Source organism: Lepisosteus oculatus, chromosome 4, assembly GCF_040954835.1.
Source record: "Lepisosteus oculatus isolate fLepOcu1 chromosome 4, fLepOcu1.hap2, whole genome shotgun sequence".
In the NCBI taxonomy this organism is placed as follows: Eukaryota; Metazoa; Chordata; class Actinopteri; order Semionotiformes; family Lepisosteidae; genus Lepisosteus; species Lepisosteus oculatus.
In genome coordinates this window covers 29,517,175-29,541,575 of record NC_090699.1, presented here as the reverse complement: position 1 = coordinate 29,541,575, position 24,401 = coordinate 29,517,175, and the positions used below count along the sequence as shown (strand labels likewise).

At 41.0% G+C, this 24,401-nt stretch overlaps 1 protein-coding gene across 10 annotated transcripts in view; it reads left to right on the top strand.

Annotated features, from left to right (window-relative positions):
* The window catches only part of fgfr2 (fibroblast growth factor receptor 2), a 54,460-nt gene that overhangs the window by 7,894 nt on the left and 22,165 nt on the right, over positions 1–24,401 (top strand). For 5 of the 10 annotated variants that reach the window (XM_015346798.2, XM_069189030.1, XM_006630427.3 and 2 more), the window contains exons 3-6: positions 5,021–5,287; positions 6,205–6,279; positions 11,942–12,111; positions 17,899–18,022. In XM_015346798.2, coding sequence (XP_015202284.2) covers positions 5,021–5,287; positions 6,205–6,279; positions 11,942–12,111; positions 17,899–18,022 — 636 coding nt within the window. The remainder of the gene's footprint in view (positions 1–5,020; positions 5,288–6,204; positions 6,280–11,941; positions 12,112–17,898; positions 18,023–24,401) is intronic. The other 5 variants (XM_069189035.1, XM_006630428.3, XM_069189034.1 and 2 more) reach the window with 2 other exon arrangements.

Genomic DNA, 24,401 nt, shown 5'->3' with positions numbered 1-24,401 from the left:
TCCTTTAGGAGCTTCCCATTTTTTTTCTCTGTTCAGACATGTTTTATCCATCCTTAATTTGAAATACATAGCCCAGACAATTCTGAACGTTTGTCAAGAGCATCAGTATAATGCCCATTGTTTCCAAACAGTTTTCATAGAGCCTTTTAAAGTGCAACTGTAACATGTTTATTTTTCATGCTCCATGCATACTGTGTGCTATGTTGTGTAATCCCCTCAATGGTGCATTATCATACCTGTTGATCAGTGGGTGTCCTGTGATGCCACTATTGTTTTATTTTCTTATAGTAAGACAGCCAAGCAAGAGCCCTTTCATTCCTTGACTTTTGCTGTAATCAACCTGTGTGCGATTTCTGCAGAACAAAGAGCCAAAGAGGAAGGGTTAAACATGAAATAAGGTGGTTAATCCTAGGGGGTTATTGTAACAGTAAAACACACATCATAAAGACAGAAATTGCTCTGAGGTCCCTGTGCCTCCACTGACAGGTATGCCACCAGCATTGAACTCTCCCATTAAACAAACTCATCCACTTGTTTGCTGTGCCCTTAAACAGCTGCTAAAAGGCTTTTATGACCCAGCTGTTGTTTAGCTCTATTTGGAGGACAATTGTCTTTTGTTTGTATTTGCTAATGTCCCAGAAAACAACTCGGTTACCTCCTGTGATGGATTTTGCAAATTGCTGATAAAACCACTCAAGCTGTAATCGCTGAAGCCCTGTTTAGCTCTGCCCATTGTAAAGCAACAGGGTGTTAGAGTCACGGCTGCTCAGAGTAAATACAGGCTTCTTTACTACAAGTTATTTCGCTCCAGTGAAATTATACCATGCAGTGCAAAAGATAGCGGCAATGGGCCAGTTTCAAGGACCTTCAAGACCTTCAGCTTTCCAAATGTGCACTTTACTGAGAGAGCAAAGAAAGGGTGTTTCTCTAGCTGTAATGAAAGCATTTTCTCCTTTACAAACCCAACATCCCCACATGAAAATGAAGGGCAAGATTTTTTTTGCCTTTCCTCAAAACAGGCACTCAGCTATTCAGTGGTCATTGTGGTTGTGTTTATATTTATTTCAATTGCAGCTTTGCAAGCAGGGTGCTTAACTAGACGTCATGCTCCTTTATGCTATCATAGTTTTTAAGTTGCAAAAATATACAGCAGTCAGGGAGGGAACTGGCGTTGGCGGCTGATTGTTGGCTCAGGGGTCCTAGGAAAAGGTCCTCTTTGCTTTGTAATGAGCAGTGTGCCACTCGGGGTGTCCTCAGATTGTTGATGAATTCACCTTGGAACAATCACCTGTTTTTTATCATCAGGATACTCATAGAAAAGACAAGAAACAAGAACAAAAAGGCTCAGCAAATAAGATGATGCTCGGGGGAAACCTATCTGTCCACTGCAGACAGCCACTTGACTTCTTTTGGATTTTAATCTTCATTTTTGACAGCCACTATTATCTAAGGAGAAATACGTTTGTGTCCATTTAGATTTCTAGTTTTCTGTGTGAAATATTTGGCTTCAGGGTACAACTGTGTTGCCCTAGCCAGGATTTGAACCTGCAATCTTATCCACACACCACATAACAGTCTTAGAATAAGCACCTGGTGCTGGGTATGTAATGCTTATTTTCCCTCTTCAAACCTCCTAAAAAAGTGCATAGGTGGACGGAGAGCTAAAGTATATAACATATTGGTTTCTTGCTGCACAGAGAGACTCTGCAGACCAGTGTCGATGCTGGCTGTGTCTGTCTGGCAGTAATGAGTTTCGCAGCCGTCACCTCCCACTGGTCTTCTCACCTGTGAAATTGAGGCAGAGGCTGCAGGCCGGAGTGCTGCTCGTCGCTCCAAAAGAGGGCAAGAGAGGCCGGCAGTGTGAGAATTGAATCCCAGGGACCTCTGGAAGAGATTTGATACTGTTTGTTGTCTGAAAGCACTGCTATTAAAATGTGTAAGGAACATCTGAAGCTGTTTATTAGGTAGTGCTCTGGTGGACAATCCTGTCAGTCGCACCTGTCATCCATCCTGTTAATTACTGATATAAACAGCAAAAGTGAAAGAGGGTTTAACGATAGTATGTCCCAGAAAGGCATCACAAAATGGACTTATTTTCTTTGATTAAACACCGTAGTCTCCATTTATCAGCAAACAGTGGGAAGAGTACATGGGGAATTTGGACTGTAAACAAACAGGCACTTATAAACACTAAATTACATTTGTTTCTGGAAGTGTGGTTTTTGAAAAATGTATGTTTTCTTTTAGAACTAAATAATAATAATAATAATAATAATAATAATAATAATAATAATAATAATAATAATAATAATAAATTGCCTTACTTTTGTATAACATTTTTCATCCTAAAGCTAATGAATAGATCAGGTTAACACAGTATTATAAAAGTTAATTAATGAAAATGTGTGCATGCCTGTGGATCAGTTACCAGAGCTGCCGGGCTTATGTTCTTTAAATAGCCTCTCGGTTTCTGCACCGGGCTGTGAAGTGCTGCCCGTCTTGCGCTGGGCCAGGAGAAGCGTGGGTTCCCATGAATAATCGGGCATGCAGGCTGGGATGGCCAGCTGTGGCCGGGTGAGAGAGAAAGGCGGACTAGGGGGGTGCAGTCACCAGTGACTCTTTGACCCTGGGATAGATAGTGCAGAGCCTCTGAAGAGCTTAGCAGATGTGAAAGGAGTGAGAGTTGTGAGAGTTAGTGAGAGTTGAGATCCCTATTGATGAACAGAAACGTGGAACTACAGGGCAGTAAGCCTGTTTAATAGCTTTTGATGTCTCTCTGCATTACTGGCCAAATTTCCCTCATCCTCAGGCTACCCAGAAATCTACCCTTGTTTTACACAATTTGGCCTGCCTTCAGTGGGAGCTTATAATGCAAAAGCACAAGAGTTAAAAATCTCATTGCATCCTATGTTTTAACTGTCATAGGATGGGTTTTCATAAGTTCCAAGTTAATAGCCTGAATTATTAACTAGCATGGTATTGAAAGTGTCGCAGAGCTGTTTGTGCGTGTATTCAATTGAAAGCAAAACTTTTAATATCAGTTCTTCCTGCAACAGGAAGCCCTGCCTGACCCTGTCCAGGAGAAGGGTTCGGCCTCAGGAACGTTGTTATAAGTGTGAAACAATCTTAAAGGCAACAATGTATTAGTAATTATGAAACATCTTAGTCCTGTCTACTGTATATGCTTTGTTTCAAACAGCAGTTCAATGAGAGATAGTCTCTTTACAGTGGCAGGCGTATCCCATGCAATTATCCTGACGGCTTGGATGGTAGATGTTAAAGGAGTATTACTGTTGTATTAAGATAGCATGAAAAATAGGTACATAATTAAAGCCAGCCTTGTTCTGAATTATTTACAGTGAGAGAGCCTTGTGGAATATGCTAGGAATGTATTGCTACTATTGTTGCAGATGCAAACAATTCTTAATTGTGACATTGAAATGTCTGTTGCCTCTCCTTTTATTAGGTTTAACAGTTTAATGAAATGCACAGGACTTTTAGCACATTTTGTTTCTGTTAATAAGACATCACTGTATCAGAACATTTTCTTACCGTTAAAATGTTTTTTCTGTACATTAGCTTGAGAGAAGAAACAGGTAGACTATGAAATAGTTGACAAAGTTCTTAATAGGATTTTAATGTTAATTAATCATCCTTTCAGAGTGCATTGCTGGGAAGTTTAGTAGGAAGGTGCAAGAAAACAATAAAATAACTTTGTGCATGAAAATGCAAAAAATGACATTTTCTGCTGTCGGTTCACACACTTTTCAAAGGACATTTTCCTTATTCCAGAGCCGTTTTTCTTGAAGTAACGAGAAACCACACCTGTATGGATGACGTGCCTGTAGGGTGTCTTTAGTGGAGGCACAGTCAGATTAAGAGTTTCTTTGCCCTCTGTGCTTTTGCTGGGATTGAAGATGCCAATCAAGCTAAATTGCCTTCCCTGCTTGGGGGAACGGTACACAATGGCACTGGAATGCATTTGAGGGGATCTTTGTTGAAACAGGAAAGGCTGGGAGTGCTTGTATGTCTTTAATTTTCCTGCAGTCCAATAGACAAGTCCAGAACACGTTTCCACCCACCCTAACACCACCACCTCAATTTGCAACACAATAAGATAACTCATACATCTCCTGTAAAAACCATTGCACGATGTACAAGAAAACAATTTCTGTGAAACTTAAAACAGTGCATTAAAATCTCAAAAGCTGAATTGAAGTTTTTGTTCTTTAAAATTGAAATGAGGAATTTGTATGTGTAAGAGTACTTCACCCTGCATTGGGCAGTGCTGTCACGCTGATACACCAGGTGACACACAGGTAAATGAGTGAGGATGGTCCCTTTCTGCTCCATTATCATCAGAGCTCCTGGGATATGAGGGGAACACAGTCCCTCAGAGAGTTCATGAAGAATGAACTTGAAGCAAAAGTAGAGCATTTTGTTCTTGGTTTTTGTTAAGAGGTATCAGAACATCTTCATTTGCAAAACATAAAAAAAACCTCTCTACAGGAGGGCCCTGTGTGGGACACAAACAGGTTAGGCAGTGGGACCAGTCTGAATACCTGCTGTTTGAGATCCAGGACCTCAGCGTTTTCTTTTGGTGCTGTATCAAAAGAAAGGCGTGCAGTAACTGCTGTGTATGCTCTCACTTGCTTTGTACTTAATGTAAAAAAATATGGGCTTTAGGTGCTGCTTTGCTGGGAGCTGGAATTAATAAGAATCTATTAATTGCACAGTTTTAATTATCTGCATCTTGCTTCATGGGAAATTGCATGCTTTTAAAAAAAAAGTCCAGCAAATACTGGAAAATTAAAAAAAGCCTAAATGTTGGGGGGCCGCACCGGGTTATTGTGGTCTTTTGTATGTTTTTATTGTGGGCTTTTATATCTTGCTGCATTACAATTTGTGGGGTGTGTGGTTTTCCTGACCGCTGTTTCCTGTTCTCTCTTCTTTCTCTGTCTTCCGTCTATTTCCGTCCCTTTTTTGCACCCTGACCCCTGTGTACCTGTGCTCACTGCAGAGCCTCCAACCAAATACCAAATCTCTAAGCCCACAGTCTGCTCTGTCCACCCTGGAGATCTGCTGAAGCTGAGCTGCCCACTGCCTGAGGCTGGGACCATCACCTGGACCAAGGATGGGTCCTCGCTGGGGTCCAACAACAGGACGCTTATTGTAGAGGAGTCCTTGCAAATTAGAGATGCCACGCCCAAGGACTCTGGTCTTTATGCTTGCAGCACAGTTAGCCCGATAGGCAGCGATACTCTTTGCTTCATTGTCAATGTCACAGGTGAGTTGCCAGGCTATGAAGTGCAGTGTTCCAGCATAGAGCCACATTGGGAATAAGATAGCCATGACAGGACTCCAACCACAAAACAGGGCAGCGACGAGCTCATCTGTCTGTTTGGCCAAAAACATCATGCAGGGCCTGATGTCAGAGCTCATCAAGCAAGAAATTCTAGTAAGATTAAATCTGTTGGGAAAGATAACCGCAGAAATGAGGTTAGAAGATTGGACAATTGTTAAAATGTGGCAGTGCTCTGCATACAAGTCAGTGGCAGGTTGTCCTCTTAGAGAAGCAGAGAGGCTGCTTGTCTCAGAGAAAGCTGCCCTGGTGGGTCCACAGTTGTGTGGCCGAGAAATTTTAACTGAAGAAGTTGAGCATCTCAGACTGCAAAGAATTCAGATTTTGCTTCCGATCAGTGGTCATGATGAGAACATGTTGGACCAGTTGTACGTCAGTGCCACACCATTCAAGGTGGAAAATGGGATGGGGTTGATGCCCCGTTTAAAAAAAAAAAAACAGGATTGAAGACTGTGACATTAAAGTTCCAATGTGCTTGAGTGTTTTGTATAAAGAGATTAGACCGTCTGAGACTAATGTACATGCAGTCCCCTCCTTTGCTGGTGTGAGCAAGAGAGAGCTTCCAAGTTTGCTTTGAGGGCGATGTTGACGACGATGTTGAAATGCCTTTTGGTTTCTGCGCGCTTTTGATTTTCTTTCACTGTGGCGCATTTACCGAAAAGAGGAAAACGGTATTGGCTGAATGTGTTAGAAGACAGTGCATTTGTATATATCTACTTTGTACAAAATAAATCCCACGCATTTTGTTCGGGTGTTGCTGTGAGTTACACAGCGGCGCTCCTCCTGCCCGCTGGAGTGTAGGGGCATGCGTATGGAATGAGGACACTGTGCACTCTTTGCAGATGCTATCTCTTCAGGAGATGATGAAGACGACACAGAGCGCTCTGAGGATGTTCCTGGAGATGGGGAGCAGATGAGTAAGTACAGGGTGGCAGGCGAAACAGCCTGGAGTACTGCTGCACTAACACCTAGATGGTAGTCGCCTGGATTTGACGAACAACTGCTGCATGAATGCTCACATGGCCAGTACCTTTCTGTTAAAACCTAACATCCACTGGCAGTAATGTCTGTGTTAAAATAACCCTCACCCTTGCATCATATTGCTCAATCTTTGTGACCTAACCCCTGGCATCACTTTCTGTCATTTCTTGATCTAGACCTTCTGCTTTTCAGTAGTAGTCTTATTTTTTTTCATTAGAAATCCAGTCAAAAGTTACTCCTTGACTGCTTGCCTGTGTGGAAACTGCAGTTCATTCTATGGTTAGAATAATAGAACCTATTCTTCATCTCTTCAATGTCAGATCAGGTCTAGACATTATCTTTTCATTTTTTCACCTGTGATCCAGATTAGATTTAGTGGCCTGCCTTGCAACCCATGGTTCAGTTTTGAATTTATTTCCTTTTAATTACTTTACTTCTGTCTACAAATTGTTATTGTTGCTAAAATACAGCTAACACTTAGAAATCAGTTTCTTGTACAAAAAATAATATTAAAATATGATTAATATCATGTCCTTAGAGCTTTAATCAAATCAGGGGGGTAGATTAGGGCAATGATATAAAACTCATAATACAGTAGGTGTTCAGCTTTCTAAAATACTCAGGACAGAGCTTTCAATGTATCTTTTTAACATTCAATGCACATCTTGCATTTCCTTTCTGAATTCTTGACAGACTGGCTGTAATTGCTTGAAATTCATTAAGTATGAACACAAATTTTACTTTTTTTTCTGGTTTGCTATTTGAAAACAAAGAGAAAACTGTACTGGCAGTGATATCGAGTTTCCTGGTTTTAAATTCAAGCTGAATATTTTAAGCATTTAACTTCAGGGCTTGCTTGGAATCAGACCAAGCCCTCTCAGCACAGCAGAGAGTTGGCGCAGGGCCTCATTGAAGTATTGTACTTGGAGGAGCTCAGGCAGTGGGTAGGGTTTCTGACCCAGCTGTCCTGAACATTTTGAAACCCGTCTGAGACACTGATAAAAATTAAGTGCTGCTCTTCTGTGAAGCAGATTTATGTACAGAGACAACCAGGGATTCGCCAGAGATTATCTGCAACTTTTGACCATACTGGGGAGGAAAGCCAGGCCATGATTTAATTCATGGTTTTATGGGCCAGCTAGAAATACACATTCGTTTTTTCTTTCTCTTTATATATATGGATATTTTTGGTGTGGTTTGGTCTTTTTAAATAGTTCTGCACAAAGATATTGCTTCTAGCTCTTGGGGATCAGACCTTTGGAAGGTACAGGACCAAGAGATTTCTACAGTTCTTTCATCAGTATATCGGTTATTATAAATTTATTAACATAAGTGTTGTGTAGAAATGTCATACTTAATTATTATCATTATAGTACACCATAAACTTTTGCAGTGTAAGACCTGCACTGTTTTTGCAGCTGTTTCAGTTCTCTGTGAGCAATATGCAACTTTAAGATGTATCTTGGTGCTGACGTTTGTAACCCTCGATATGTTTACATGTAAAAAGTCAGGTGATGAGCTTCTGTTTGGTCTAGTTTTAGGGGCTTCTGGAATGTCTGGCAAGGTAGTATGAATTGAAGTAGTAAAGAGAGCCCTTTTCGAAATAGTTTTGGAAAAAGACTTTTCACTGTGTAAATGTGATTCTATGTAGTCTTGTATATCATGCTTATTTTTTCAAATGCTAAATGATTGAAGAGGCACTTTCTTTGGCAGTGTTGTTGATTTTTGCCTTATGAGGCTAAACAAGGTTTATGAAAATTGATTTCAATGCATTTAAAGTAGTTTATCATAGCCTACAGACTTAGCTGATTGAATGTTATGATGGTTGGTGATTAATGTTAAGGAAAGGAAAATAAAACCATATGAACTTATTTGGTCATGTTATGAATAAAAGTGCACAGCAGCAAGGCAGAAAATGCAGGTATACAGATCTCATCAGTTTGATTCAGCGAATTTTTTTAGGATCCATCTTTAAACTTTTCAGCAAAAATGTTGTAAATGTTGATAAATGATGAGGTCTTGAATAGTAAATAGGAATAAATGGTTGTGAAATAACATACACTCCATACCCTAGGTTACATTATATTTATGTGCACAATACTGTTTGAATGACCCAGGAATTGGAAAAGAAAAGGAATAGGTTTTAAAATGATCTTAAGGTAACAAATTCTAGGTGTTTAATCTGAGTTGGGTTTTGAACGTTTCCAGAGTGTAGCCTTCAACAACATGGCTGTGTAACATGTTTCTGTTATTCACAGTAATTCAATTCAATTGGAATTGTGGATAAAGGAATCCCTCCCACTCCTGCTCACTACAGTAGCACTTAAGACTTAAGACACTTCCCAGGCACTCTAGCTCAGACTGATGGGAAAAGTCAGCACTGGAAGCAGATTGGTCTGTAAAACCGTAAACAGTTTGCCTTTTAGGCTAAAGTTGTTTAGCTTGGTGTCCTGGACAAAGCTTTCTTGTGTGAAGGAGAGGGGTAGACGTATATATGAAAGAATGAAAAAAAGTCCTGCTGGGGCCCAGTGGAGATTCCTTCTCCCTCTCCTCCTCTGTCGCCTTCTGTGGGAGAGCTGATGTTTCCGTGACCAGGCGCCTCTCGTCCAGGTCCATGGGCTCGAGAGAGCTGTGTGTAGGGAGGATGTGCAGCAGTGCTGTAACTGAAGGACGTTTTGATCCTTCCTTCAAATGTTAGGCTGCATCTAATTTACTCTTTTTGTAGGTTTTTGGTTTCTTCATTCCCTCCTTTACGTTCAAGAGTTCCCGCTGGCTGTAGGCTTTGAAACACTAGAAGATGGTTAAAGGTCCGAGCGGAGCCCTTCTCTTCTTCCTCTTTGTATCTGTTTGTGTGATATAGGAAGTCCTGCTCACAGGTGCGGAGGGGCTGTGGGAGACCCTGCAGTTGTGGGACAGCAGCATAGATAGCTTTGAGACTTACTAAGCAGAGAAAAAGTGTCAGCTTTCATCCTCAGATGTAAATGAACAACTTTAATGCCATTCTGTAGATCTTAGCAATACTTGTGGAAGCTCGTGGTTCAGGGGTGGACAATGTCCTTACATTGTTAATGCCCTAATCTAGCCTAGATGTGTAATTGTAATGGTCGAATCAACGATGTCTGTCATTCACCTACATGTAGGGATCAGTTTGGAAAACCTTTATCATGATCAGCCTTTTAATGCAGACTGCCCCAGGGGCTGTGGAGCAATTACATTTACTATAATTTCAATATTTAAAGACCCTTAAGTTATGTGACCCTTTACAGTGTTTGGCTTGATTAAAAGTGTGCGTGCAGGCAGCTTTCTGACCCCTTGTTAACAGGGATCAGATGACCCTCTTCCTTCCTCTGTTTCAAGCTGTTCGCTGGTTCCTCTGGCTGTTTAATCTTAATGAGCCTGCTCTCCTCGGCATAGCTCAGTGGGTTGAGTCCCCAGAGCGAGAGCGTCCGGCCTTGGACACGTGTGCCTCTGCAGCCCCTGTCAGGAGTCTCCAGAAGTGATTAAGGAGCCCTGGGCTCCAATTGATTTGTGTAGTCTTGAACTCTGAAAGCCCATTGTCTCTGGACCAATTAATGATATCCAAGGAATTTTTCTACCCCTCTTACTGAGTGTAATCTACATGCCATTAAATGCCCCTGACTGAAATGTATGGCAATAGACCAGTGTTTCTCTTCTCTGCAATAGCTTTCCATTTAGATTTAGACCAGTGACCTGGTGCTGGTCTGTAGGGAGGCACCTGCGAGGGGTCCTCCTCCCGCAGAAGGGGAATAGAATGGATGGTTGGAAAGGGACTAGTTTAATGAGATGGTCTGTGTTGTGTTTCTTGGAGTCCTAGAAGAGGATTTTCCTTGTATTGTAACAGAAGGGGTGAAGCAATTCTGTTGCCAGGAGAAAGTTCACAGTAATTTATGCCTGTGAGCTGAGAGAGAGAGAGAGTAACTGAGTAACGTGGTTCTTTCACAGATAATGAAATTTCCGTTTTGTAACATTATATTTTGAAGGAATAGTTTATGTTCGTTTTTTAAAAGCCATATTTGCAGCATTAGTTTGCTAAGCTTTGCGGTTTATGTAATATCCTGTGATCTACTTTCCTGGTGAAATATTAGGGATCTATATGAAATAAAATGTTACTCTTATTGGCATAAAAAGTATATTGTGACATGAAATCATCTGTTGAATAAAAATCTCATTGTTCAGTTAAAATACTTGGGCCTTAATTTATACATTTATATAAATACACTAAATTTAATCATCTGTTGAAGATAGTGAGTTATTTGTTTTTAAATAATTAATCGGTTACCTTTTTTCTTGTAACTGCAGCTTGATCAGAAAATGTTTGCTTTCTATCGGAGAAGATAGTCTAATCCCTGACTGTCGTGCACTGAGCTGATGTCAGAGAAAGAACAAAAACATTCACACATTATGTTGACAGGCGTTGATTAATTTCCATTAGAAAACTAAAAAACTGTACATGGTCTGCTTACTTTTCTTGGCTTTAGTTTTGGATATTGCCCATGATTCTTGAATGTTTTATGCATAACTTTCCATAGTACTGGATGAAACCAAAACTATATTTTTATATATTTTCAAACACTCGTATTATTTTTTTATTTAAGACTATTAACTGCATAACTGCATTTATATTAACTGCACACCTGAAGAAGGCTCCACGGCCGAAATGTTGTGTTCTCTTTCTTCTTTTTTTCAGCATGGAATAAAGCTATTACTTGTTCCTTATTAACTGCATTGTTCAGTAGCAATGCATAAATGCCTAAATTTGGCTTGTAGTTGTGTTTGATGTTAAAGTGTAGATTGTATATTTAACTTAGTGTGAAAGACTAATGCTGTGTTGATGGCAAGGTTATTCTTACTTCATATAAAGGTCATGAGCATTCCCTCTGCTGATGTCATTTTCCTCCTGGCTTCCGTAGAGCTAAGACTATGTGATATAGGATGAGCCAACTGCACAGAGACAGACAGACAGAAATAAACTTGGAAGGCCACTGTATGAAGAGACCAAGAATAGAGTTTGAGCCTACAACAGAAAGCAAAGTCTTGCATTACTTGTTGGCCAAGGCATCAGACACAGCACTCAACTGGTGACTTGATGCTGATTAGCCTCCTGTATATGAATGGGTTGTTAAGTGTATGTTACAGATCCACTGTTACAGAAAGTGTATGAGTGTTTGTTTGCCAAAGCAGGACAGATTTGAAGGGCCTCTTCCCATTTTATTTGTTTTCCTGGCCATCAGTCATAAGCTTTCACCAGAGTCAGTACTCTCTTCCCTGCCTTGGCACCTGTTTCAAGGTCAGCCCATTGTCAGCCAGATTTTGTAAGTGCTTTTCAACAGGTGTTCATCTGTGAAGATTGTCGGATTGTGTGCCTAATTATGATCGAGTTGGACTGAGGTCACCAACTCCTACTGTACAGTAAATGAGTGAAAACAGGGCTGCTGCAGGATAGGGCAGGTTGAATATCAGTCCACAATTGTTGTTTCGTTTGAGACACAAGTGACACCCTGTCCCCATTGCCCAGTCCATATTCAGCCCTCCGTGGTATATGTTACTCTAATGACCACGCATCCTGATGTCCTGCAGGGGCACCATACTGGACCATGCCAGAGAAGATGGAGAAGAGGCTGCACGCGGTGCCGGCTGCGAACACAGTGAAGTTCCGGTGTGCGGCAGGGGGGAACCCCCGGCCCCACTTGAGGTGGCTGAAGAACGGCAGGAACTTCCGGCAGGAGGACCGCATGGGGGGCTACAAGGTATGATAATGACATGATTGAATTTACTTTTGGTTTGCGTCTGCTCTAGTCATAGTAACTGTCAACCTGTATCAGTGACCTCCAGATGGATTCATACCCCTGGTGAAACAGGATCAAGAAAAGCAATGCGATTTTAGAGCAGAGTTATATTTGACATCAATAATTTTAAGGTCAGAAAGCACGGGGGTCACATTTATTCACAACCTTGTAGTTAGAACTTTCTAAATCCTCCTCTGAGATGAATAACACTGACACGACACCGCCTGCAAAGTGATGTGAGGTCCCTTCAGGTAGAACTGCTCTAGGTTCTTCAGGCCCTTTGGTTTTTATTTGTGAACAGCAGAATGAAATGGCCAGCCAAGAACATTTTTTTTATGCGCAGTTAACCATTTCTTTTTGGATTTGGATGTATGCTTTGGATCGTTGTCATGCTGGAATGTTGATTTTCAGCCCTGCTCGAGCGTCTTGGCAGAGGGAACCAGGTGTTTGGCCAAAAGGTCTTGGTACTTGCTGGAGTTCATAATTCCCACTGTCTTAACAAGGTTTACAGGAACCATAGATGAAAACAACCCAAAACATAATAGACCCCCTGTTGTAATTCACAGTGAGCTGGAGCATTTTCTCTACATGAGCTTCACCTAATTTAAGCCAAACATAACATGAATGAGCATGTCCCGATAGTACAATTTTCATTTCATCTGGCCAAAAGGCTGTTATCATTGAGATGTAATTTGACAAATTTGAGTTGTCTCTCTTTGTGGTTCGCACTGAGAAAAGGTTTCTCCCTTGCAACCTAGCTATGAAAGCCACATTCATGTGGGCGATGTTGAGCTTTTCGACACTTTGTATCCTGCAGATGCCAGCTTGAGTTGGAGATTTCCAGCTGCTGTCTTCAGATTTATGGTTGACTCTTGAACCACTTGTCTCACAGCCCTGGTGGCAAGATATCTATGCCTTCTTCCTGGCAGGATTGCCACTAGATCAATAGCCTTAAATTTCTTAATAACGGGCAGTTCACTGGAAAGTGTACTGTAGATTTAGATTTTTGTGGATTCTTTTTATCATCATACCCCAGCCTGTGGAAATAATTTACCTACATTGATGCATGTACATATGGTGAAGCATGCTAGTTCTGAATACTTTCTGTATGTTACCTCCTTTTAAACCCCAGGAAAACAAACTGTTAGAGGTTACTACTGCATGTAGTTCAGAAGATTTCCATTGCATTCCAAAGAGAAGAATGTTGTTGGAGGTTTGTTTTTGTTGGATTTTAAAGTAATACCTTGAGTTATGAAAAAATGTGACCTTAATATTTTTAATTGCATTATGGAAACTATGACTGTGTTTTTTTACACAAAACACATGATCCAATCTGCAAATCTTTCTGCTGTTTTGTTCCTATATTGTTGAAGGTATGAATACATCTTGAAGGTACTGTACATGAGGTGCAACCTGTGCACTCAAAATCACTTCCCAAAAATGCTTTGCTGCCTTTTATACCAAAAACAGCAATTATTTCATTTTTATATGGTGCCTTTCGTGTTGCATCATCTCCAGGCACCATAGAATGAAACAAAAAAGACAGGTAGATGCAAATTAAAACAGTGCACAGAAGTAAAAAGGAATTTTAAGGTCGAATTTGAAAGCACCGACTGATTTGCAAGATCTGATATGGGCTTGAAGATCATTTCACAGTCTTGAAGCAACAGAACAGAAATTACAGGAGACTTCTATTGGGAACTGAAAGAAGTCCGAAGAGCACAAATTACATATACTGTAGGTATATAGTGGGTTAACATCTCACTCATGTAGTCAGGAGACAAACCATTCAAGTTCTTAAATGTGAGCAAGCAATATCTTGAGTCTTATTGTCAAATTGAGCCAGTGTAACAATCAAGTGATAGATGGTCCTGCATTTAAGTTTTGCTCACAATCCAAGCAGCTGAAGCATGATGCAACTTGCTAAACATTTGTTCAGATACACTGGCTACCACTGCTTTGCAATAATTTAGATTGTAAAAGACCAAAGTAGGCATTAGCCTTTTCTGAATCACACTGGAAGAGATCTTTACAGATTCATGCAATGATACAAAAATTAAAAAAGACACTTTCACAACTCCATGAACAAGAAAATAAAGTGCAGGGCCTAGGTGGAAAAATGACCTCAAGATTTCTTACTGGAGTACTTGCACAGTTTCCAGGACCATCAAAATATGGTTGAGATATTTTCAGAGTTGAAGGTGAGGGACAGTCAATACAGCCTCAGTCTTGTTAGAATTTGCCTCGTTTTTAACTTAATTAAAATAGAATGTCTCATTTACATTTCACACGTAGTGAAACACATTCAAACACTCTTAGTGTTTTCTGTGTCTTAGTATAAAACAATGGGTGCAAAGAGAAAATCCAGTTTTGGTCTCTTATCCCAGAGTATCCTCAATGCATTCATCGTTATACAGGATAATGCATTAACAGAGCAGTGTGCGCAGGACACTTGATCGACAGCTTGCCTTAGAGCCTGCTTTCCAAATGGATCCTGTCATCCGGTTTAGTTGACAGATCTATGGAGGGAGAAATCGGCTGTCAGTGGCTTTCTCCTACAGTGCAGTCACTCTCACTGTGGACAGCCAGGGTCAATCTCCTAATGTTACATAACAAAAAAAATATTTATTTAGGATATGAGGAAGTACTCAGAAACTAGCACTCTCTAAATAATTTGATCCTTCACATCTTAATGGTATTGTTTTCTTAAGAGCATAAAGGTGTAAACTTAATGCCGACCTGTATGTGTGAATACAACACTTTGTTTGGAATACCACATGGTGAGCAGTTAGCGGCTGGAGGAATTCTGTTTTTCCTTTGTTGTACCATGTTCAGGTCTGTCAGTACAATACTACTTCCTAAGCCTCGTCCACAACTGCAACACAAACCTCTTGGTCAGAAGAGAACACATTTATTGCAGAGTTATAGCATCACATTTGCTTATTGATTTATTAGTTTGAAATTAAATTAATTTTGATTTAATTAAAGTCCAGCGAAGGAGTTGATTGGAGGTCTGATATTTTCCTAACCCCATCCTAGAGGGGACAAAGGCATTCGCAAACCCACTGAACTTTTAAACACAGTTAAAGGTTAACTAAAGATCGAGCCTTTGTTCCCATTCTCTATACTTGGCCAAAGTTGTATTTGCACATTTCTAAAAAAAATGTGCCTTTCAGAGGTATAGGTATGTGTAAACAAACCCGGCATTATGGACTTTAAAAAAAGACAAAATCTCAAAGAGTAAAGCACTTAAGAATGTTTTATCTGTTTTTGAAATACTTGAACATCAGAGTCATAGATAAGGCTTTGACTCATTTTTATTAATAAAGGTTTTCATTTAGTTCAGCATAGAATTTGGAAGGGCTTAACATTATTTGAAGAGGTAACTGACATTTCTTTAAATATTTTGTAATTGTTTTTTTTCATTCAAATGTCAAGGAGAATATGAAAGGAAAATGTTGTCTTAAAATATGGAATGCCTCTACAATAAAGTTTGTAAAGTGTCTTGAATTTTTTGCAGAACATTACAAAACCTGTCAAACCTCACAAGCCCCCCAGATTATTTCTGTAGGTTCCCCTGCCTGTCAGGGGTGTAGCAATGGTATTGTGCTTACTTCCTGGAGGCCTGCAGGGCCTTCTTTCCACCACAACCTCACTTATTTCATTGGTCTCATTATTACATTAACTGGAAAGAATTTACTCTTCTTTTTAGGCCTGAAATGTTTAAGTGGATGCTTTCCTTTAAAATCCTTGCTTCTTTTAAAATGCCACCTGTTAATATTTGTTCAATTTATAATATCTGGGTTATTTAAATTAGCTGAGAGGTTAAATTGGAATGAAACCTGTGAAGACCCTGTAGCCCTCAAGGATCTGGACTTGTCTCCCTAAATGTAGGTGTGCTCCCTGCCCTAAACACCGAGGAGTCCACCTTCCCATCTTGCGTGACCATATTGAGGGTCAAGGTACAGTCTGCAGGGTTGACAGCTGCTCTGTTTGGCTCTAGGCTGCAGGGTTATTTCAGCAGATGTGACTCTCAATGCTGTGACCCAAGTAACTGAGCGTTTCTCTCGGGAAGAGAGGAATTCTCTCTGGAACACCGGGCTGGCCGGAGTGGAGAATCTCTGTCATCAGGCTCTTAGGTTGGACTGAGAGGTTGTGCCAGAGATCTGTTGTCACATTCACCACCTGGCTTTTTCCATACAGTAGAACAGGGGAATGCTACAGGTATTGAGGTTTTGCTGGGCTGTGTCTTGCTATTAAAACGGACCATTGCAAAAGTAACAATTTAATACCGCATAATCAGGTTGTCTAAATAGGTACAATATTAGCCAGCAGCCATATCACCCTGCAACTCACAACTGGCAACCCACTGAAGCTAAGCAGGTGTGAGCCTGGTCAGTACCTGGATGGGAGACCTCCTGGGAAAAACTAAGGTTGCTGCTGGAAGAGGTGTTAGTGGGGCCAGCAGGGGGCGCTCACCCTGTGGTCTGTGTGGGTCCTAATGCCCCAGTATAGTGATGGGGACACTATACTGTAAACAGGCGCCGTCCTTCGGATGAGACGTAAAACCGAGGTCCTGACTCTCTGTGGTCATTAAAAATCCCAGGGCGCTTCTCGAAAAGAGTAGGGGTGTAACCCCGGTGTCCTGGCCAAATTTCCAATTGGCCCTTACCAATCACGGCCTCCTAATAATCCCCCTCTATGAATTGGCTACATCACTCTGCTCTCTTCCCCACTGATAGCTGATGTGTGGTGAGCGTTCTGGCGCACTATGGCTGCCGTCGCATCATCCAGGTGGATGCTACACACTGGTGGTGGTGGAGGGGAGTCCCCATTACCTGTAAAGCGCTTTGAGTGGAGTGTCCAGAAAAGCGCTATATAAGTGTAAGCAATAATAAAAAATAATAAATATTGTTGTCCGAAGCGATTTCTATTCAGGTGCTTTTAGTTTTAAATCTCTGGGCAGAGGCCTTCTGAGTCAATGGTCATACTTCTGCGTAACAGTGTAAGAGTTCCTGGAATTGATCAGTGGCTTCCCACCAAATGAGCATCTTGGTCAGATTGGCCTCTTCTTGTCCGCAACATTTCTTATGTTTGTAGGGGTTTATAAGTATTTTTTGTGCAGGATGTTTGCATTAGACAGATCCAGCTATTAAGAACTGTTTCATTTTTTTTAATTATTTAAATGGGCTTCAGCTTTTCCAGTAAGTCATTTGCACAAGAGCAAGGCGTATAATTACGGCAGTCTGAATTGGAACTTGTCTGGCACTGCCTGGTATACTGCAGGCTCTGGTGCTTCTTAAAAGGGGCTTCAGTGGGGCTGCTCAGTCCAGTGGGACCTTTGCAGCTCATGCGTGATAATTTGGGATCTATCTGTCTTCACACTTGCAACTGTTTACATATAACGAGCCTGATGGAACCTCCCACATATTGAGAGCATTGGGATATTGGGCAAATGGGATGCCCAACCTCCTGGAGTCCTCTGCCATATGGAGGCTCCGAGTACTGTTCCCAGTTGATTTCCCATTAAGAGAAGGTACAACTTCTTGCTTGGGGAAAAAAAACCTAAAATGGGACAAAACAGCACTGCTGATATTCTTAACTTTCGTTGTTTGTATTTAATTAAACAGATATCAAATCAAATACAAAATAGCTTGAACTGCTGTAATGAATATGGCATGTTTACATCTTCCACACTGAGGTATTTTAGAGAAGGGAGTTAAGTCCTGGTAATTTTTTTTTCTACAGGTCCGACACCAGCACTGGACCCTCATCATGGAGAGCGTGGTTCCCTCAGATAAAGGAAACTACACCTGCGTGGTGGAAAACCAGTATGGCTCCATCAACCATACCTACACGCTGGATGTAGTTGGTAAGTTGCACCTACTTTTGTCACAGTTCTGCGCTCCTACTGGCCACATATGGCTCAGTGCTTGCAGTGTCTTGGCAGTATATTTAAATCATTCTTTTCATCTTGCTGCATTTGTTGCATTTTTTTAAGAAAGGTAAAAAAAAAACTAGAAATGTTTTTTGAAAGGCTCTACCTGTGAGGATTCTGAAAGCAGCTCTTTCCATGGGTGGTGGTGCCGAGAGGCAGTGCAGTGTGAAGAGCTGACCTTAGTACTCTCCCAAGTGTGGACGTCAAGTCACTCGGGAATCCTTCCGTCTCTGCTGTCGCCAGAGGCAGACAGGTGTGCGATTGGAGCACAGAAGCTTAGCGATGTAAGGAAATAGAGGGGAAGATGGGAATTGTGGTGGTGAATGGGGGGCCAGTCCCGGGATGCTAATCTGAGAGTCTGTGGGCTTCCAGTTTCTGCATTGGCACTCACAGCATATTCGACACATAGCTCATTTTCTCGTGAAAGATGAACGTCATTGGTATTCCGTGTAAACGGATACCTGCCGGCTGGGTGTCAGGCAGAGCTGTCCACGTGTGCTGTGACTGCTAGAGTGTGTGGCCCGGAAGGTCAGGGAGGCAGTGGGTTGAGGAGGCAGCTCAGGACAAAACAAGACAAACAGGAAGAAGGGGAGGAAAACACAAACACAGATCAATCAGCCTGGAGTCATGCAGCTCAAAGCAGAAAGACTCTGCTTCAGGAATGTGAATTCAACTTTAGCACATACATACACATTTCACCAGTAAAATCAATTTCCTGCAGTATTTTGAATATTGGTTTGTAACCTTTGCTCAGCTCTTGTGCAAACACGAAGCACTGTTCTGTTTTGAGATACGAGCTTGTTCTCCTGTGTTACTGTGAGGAAGGTTATTGGAAATTAAAATGGTTAAATTTTAATCTTTTTGCTGTATTTTGTGTTGTGAGAGGTTTTTGAGTTATTAGTTTTCTGAAGAGTAGGGGGGAGCTCCAGTAGAGCTGAGAGAGCTGTCATTCTCTTCCAGAACAACAAATTGTTGAAGAAATACAAAAAAAGTCCGAAACTGTAATATGCTGTGGACTCTGGGGAGGCAGTAGGCATAATGTTTCTGGCCTTGTTGGTTCAGTAGCCCCAGCCGCTGTTCCTCCTGGGGCACAGTGAGCAGATGAAGAGGACGGTAGTGGTGTGGATATTTGAGATTACGCCAGTGGATTGCAATGGGGACCAGCAATAACGCTGCTAATGAGGAAGAAACATGGGTTACTCCATATGTATGTTAACACTGTGACTCTGTAGTGGGGGAGCTTATTTACTGGTCTCATAAATCATGCAAGCCTCCTCTCTTTCATCAGCTGCATGTTTTTGAAAACTGAAACTCTCTACTTTGTAAACCTAAGTCATTATTCCAGCTAGTGCGTACTGTATAGTACTTAGACTTTATCCTCCTCAAGTTGAGATCATTTTCTCACTCGTTAAAAAAAAACAGATTTCCCAAAGTTTTAAAAATGAAGTGAGAAAAAGAATACTTCTTCATAAGGGACACAGCCTTCCAGAGCAACACTGAGCTGAGCCAGGCTGTTTGTGTGCGAGAAGGTGCTGCAAGCTACACGGAAAGTCCAGAGGAATGAGGCCTGGACGAAGGCCTGGGATGAAGCAGGTGGGGAGCAGGCAGGAATCTGCATGCTGGCTTGTCCAGGGACTGAGAGCTTAGAGAATAAGGGAGCTTTTATTGGAGCTGTTGACAAATCTGAGGGCGAGTTTGTACACCTGGCATTGGATTGCTTTTTGGCAGCTTTTGTGGAGAGTCAAAGGAACAATTAAGAAAATGCCACACAGACCCCTAGGTCTGCTCCCAAGTGACAGGCAATCTGTTGTGATGGCCAGGAATTCAATCGGGGGGAAAGTCTGACATTTTTAGCTTGAGAGGTCAGCATTAGTGCCAAAGGTCTTCTGTCTGTTTGTGTTTAAAGCCACAGAATGTACAACTGCTCAGTGAGTAATGTCACAGCTTTCATAATGAAAGTAGAAAACGTCTGCAGCTAATCTGCAACAATAATTCTGTCTAGATCTGGGCTTCTTTTCCCTGTGGCAATTAGAAGTATAATAAAAGGGTTACACAGAAAGTGTAGATCAAAACATGGCTTCTTTTATTTGAATCCTAAAGAGTTCAGTGAACACAGGAGAGAGTGTGGGTTCGTGCAGAACTGTGCATTGGGAGCTCCTGCCGATTGCAGGTTTGTCCAGTTCCCTTTTTTAGCAGTGTATCCCATATCCTTCAGAGGAGCCCCAGTTCCAGCTGTGCCTGAGTGGGGTTGCCAAGTTCCAACCTGAAACAAAGCAAAGAATGCAAGAATAAGATCCTTTTCTTGTACTGACGTCAGACCACAAACTCAATTTAGTCTTGTTTTCGATCCACACCATGGAAATGCACACTAGGCTAAGCCTGCGTGATGAAAGCTGGAGGGGAGACTGTTTAGACGGGCGCCTGTGTCTGGAGCTGCTTGTGGAAAAGCCATCGGTTTCTGTTTACTCAGACGGTTTATATCCACTTGCTCATTCAGTTCTGCTGTCTGGGATTAGCTAAAGCTTTGTATGAAACTCAGACTATTTTAGATATTTTAAATAGAAAAGCAATTAAGTAAGTGACTATAGAGTGTCCATTTTAGTTTGTCAGAAATTTAGATTTGTGCTCATATCCTGTTATTGAGAGCAGACATCAATGCCTGTAAGGAAGACTGCCAGTGTACTAGAGTGGTTTATAATTCAGCCAATATGTAGGTTCTAAATAAGTAAATGTTTAAGCTGCTGCAGACATGCAGCTGTGCAGATTAGTGACCAAGTAGTTTTTTTTATTATGTGGCATACATGACAAGAAATAAGTTAACTAATATTAACTTGCGTAAAGCTTCCAGCTGCAAGGAAGGAATCAAAAATAACATGTAGTTTCCAAACAGATTTTGTCTGTGGTGAGACTGGAAACTGAAATTATGTTTGGAAACTGAAATATAGATAATAAACTCTGCTTTGAGATGGGTAAGCACATCAAACTTTTCAGCTGTTGAGTTTTGATGACTGTGTGACAGAAGCCAAGGTGATGAAGAACTTGTGATCATTGGTAGGAGCTTTGTGACATAAATGAGCAGAGCCTGCGTTGTACTCTCCATCTACTCTGATTCTTCTGATTCTCCTCCCTCTGCCCCACCGTCAACTGCTGTGTGACCCAGTTACAACCTCACATCACAGAATAAGCACAATGCCCCCCAGCCCACCTTTCCACTCTGAACCATCAACATAGCCTACTGTGGCAAGCTGGGTAAAAGGAGTTTGTTTCCTTGTTCTGATTCAAAAGCATCTACCAGCCCATATCTTTATCAGGTACGATCTCAAATGTTCCGATGATCCAAATCAATAGTACTCATTTCAGACAACTGCTTCAAGAATTTTACCTGCTGTAAAATGTTGTGGTGTGAATAATCCCAAAGTAATTAGGGCTTCCGGACAAATCACATGAGACAAAAAAATCACCAAGAAGAAAATCCAGAAGATTAAAGCATGAGGTTTAATAGGAGGAAAGTGGATCTTGGTAGCAAAAACAGACGTCTGTGGAAGAAACTCGGGGTGGTTCAGCAGTGTAGACAATGGAAAGAAACAATGAAAAGAATATGAGGTTTTGAAATGAGAGGAGGCCAGCATGCGCAAGTAGTCCATTTTGTTTTTATTAGCTAATTTATCCCTAAAGCTAGGGCATGAGGATAGATGATCTCACCCAGCCATTTCTCAAAGAAAGCACTTTTCTTTCCAAAGGATCTCACAGTTATACATACGAAAAGACCAACCTTGCCCACTACTGAAGTGCAGCACCCACCTAGGTCACGTGTGGCTACCATTCTACACCTGCAAAAAAAGTGAAAAGGTGAAAAATGTGAAGTGTCAGGAGTGCAAAAGCTGACTGTGAAATTTAGCCAGGACATAAAGGTCTTAGCTCTTATGAACCCCTCCTTGTATGAAGAAGAGGAGGTGTAATGACTACACAGTCAGGACCTTGGTTTAATTTCTCATCCTGGTGATGATGATTCTTACAGCAGAGCATTCTGGTCATCATAATGGGGAATTAAATTGTAAATTCTGGTCTAGGGAGAAGAGTGTCACCTACTGGTCCACCATCACCACCAAGAATAACCTGGTTTTCCATAGGGATCTTCTATCCCAGTACTGAACAAGCCCAGACTTACATTCTGCGATAAGGCTACAAGGGGATAATACTGTTGATTGTAACATCCTTTGATTTAAATTCTGTTTTGCACATGAAAATCCATTTTGCATTTTTTATTGCTTCCCCACGTTGTGTAGAAGAAGTAAATGAGGTGTCAGCATAGTTTCCTCAAGTAACACTTTGCACATTTGTCTACATTGAATGTCATCCGCCATTTTTTGCTTTACAGCTTTTACAGTGTTTGTTAATTCTCCTAATTTGGTATCTTTGTGAAATTGACAAATTTAGTAACTCTACCAGAATCTAGATCACTAATATAAATTATGAAGAGCAGTCACCATTGAAATGATGTGTTGATTATATAATTCCCTTTTCAATTTTTAATAAACTTTATCTAAAGCCTTCTTAATATCTAAATAAATATTTCATATGCTATGTATCCATAACTGCTGTATAATGCTGATGATAATATATATATGTGATAAATATAAAGATATGTATATTTAAGGCTTCATGAAATTATTTTTATCATGTAGTGCTCCCTACTTTGTTGCTTCACTGCTCAGTCCTACCTATTGAAATGAAAGTTGACATGAGAGAATAGGAGCTCGGATTTGTCTTTATATCTCATGGAGATGCTGTGCTTCATGAGGGCTAGCTAACTCAACAGGGTACTCAGTTACACTGCCATCCTGTGTGTTTTTATCACTTTATAAACTCCTGTTCCACATGTGGGTTTCGAAAAGAATCTGATAGCTTTCGTTTGAAGTGAAGTGCGCTCTGGTTATGCATTGTCTGCAATTCAGTCTGGTCTCAGGTTTCCAAAATGCATAAACACAATTACAATCTTGAATACGTAAATGCTATAATGTTGGTTGATGGTGAATGTATTGTTTATGTTCATCACAGTATTTTAATTTATAGTTCTTTTATTTCACCGCTTTTATGTCAGTGTTTTCTTGAATTAGGTATTTTGTTTTGCATGGTTTGTTGTTCTTCTGCAGTCCAAAGCGTGAGAACTTAGTCATAAAAGTATAAATTTTTGACAGATGAACTGCAACGCCCGGCTGAAACTAGATGCAAACACTTTGTGTGTGGTGTACTGATGTAGCTGTCCTGTTATGCCCAGATTAGACATGTTTGCAGAGGAACCCCCAAGCGATGATTGTAGGAGAGTCAGCAATGGTGAATCTATGTTCCGGGCACTGTAGAGAAGCATTGACTTTCAATCTCTCAAGTGCACAATCTCAAAACTACAGTACTATGTTCTGTTAAAAACTTTTCTTTTTCTGCCAAGAAAATAATTTTGTTTTGGACTCCCTGAAAATCATTGAAAAGGTTTATATCTTGCAAGAGAGCGTAGCATGGGGAAAAAAGAAAGTGCATGAATCTGTTTCACTTTAAAATAGATTTTAGATGGGTTGTTTTTGCCGCATTCAGAATGTGGAGCATATTTTTCTATTGGAGCATACTGTACATGTTTGGCAGGTCGTTCCCCTTTGATTTTATGGTACACCTCTCTGATCTGGGCTTCAAATTGAGAGATAATGAGTTCTGCCGGGTCACGCTGTGGAACCCAGACGACAAGGGCAGCAGAACATGAGATATCTGACCGGGATCGCAGAGCAGGCTAACCCTCACAGGCACAGAGCCACAGACGATCAGGGCGGATGCACCTTTCTCCCCCTTCAGAGAAGGCAGGACTCTCCCCTGCAGTGCGGCCAGCCAGAGTGACGTTACTGCAGCCTTCCCAAAGGAGGCCTGTGGGCAGCCAGCCCTATTACAGTGTGTGAAAGAGAGCATTGTTAAAAGGCACTGTTGTTTGGATTTGAAGTCGAAATGTTTGCTTGTGAAAGAATGCAGCTTAATAAGTGTTCCTTGAAGTAGTTTACCCAAATGTCTGTTAACCCTGAAAGGGCTGTGTTGTAATGAACTAACACCGCATAAACCCAATGGGAAGAGCAGAAGTTTGACTGTATCTTTGAAAGATTAGCTCCCTTTTTGAAATGAGACTTAAAAGTGTTTTTGTTTTCCAAATAAACCTAGTGTGATATGATAAAAGAACACGTTGCACTTAGAGACATATTTTTATTTGTTTAGGTTATACCTATTTTATAGGTTAAAATATTTTCAGTTATTCATGACTCTTTTATTAAAAATAGTA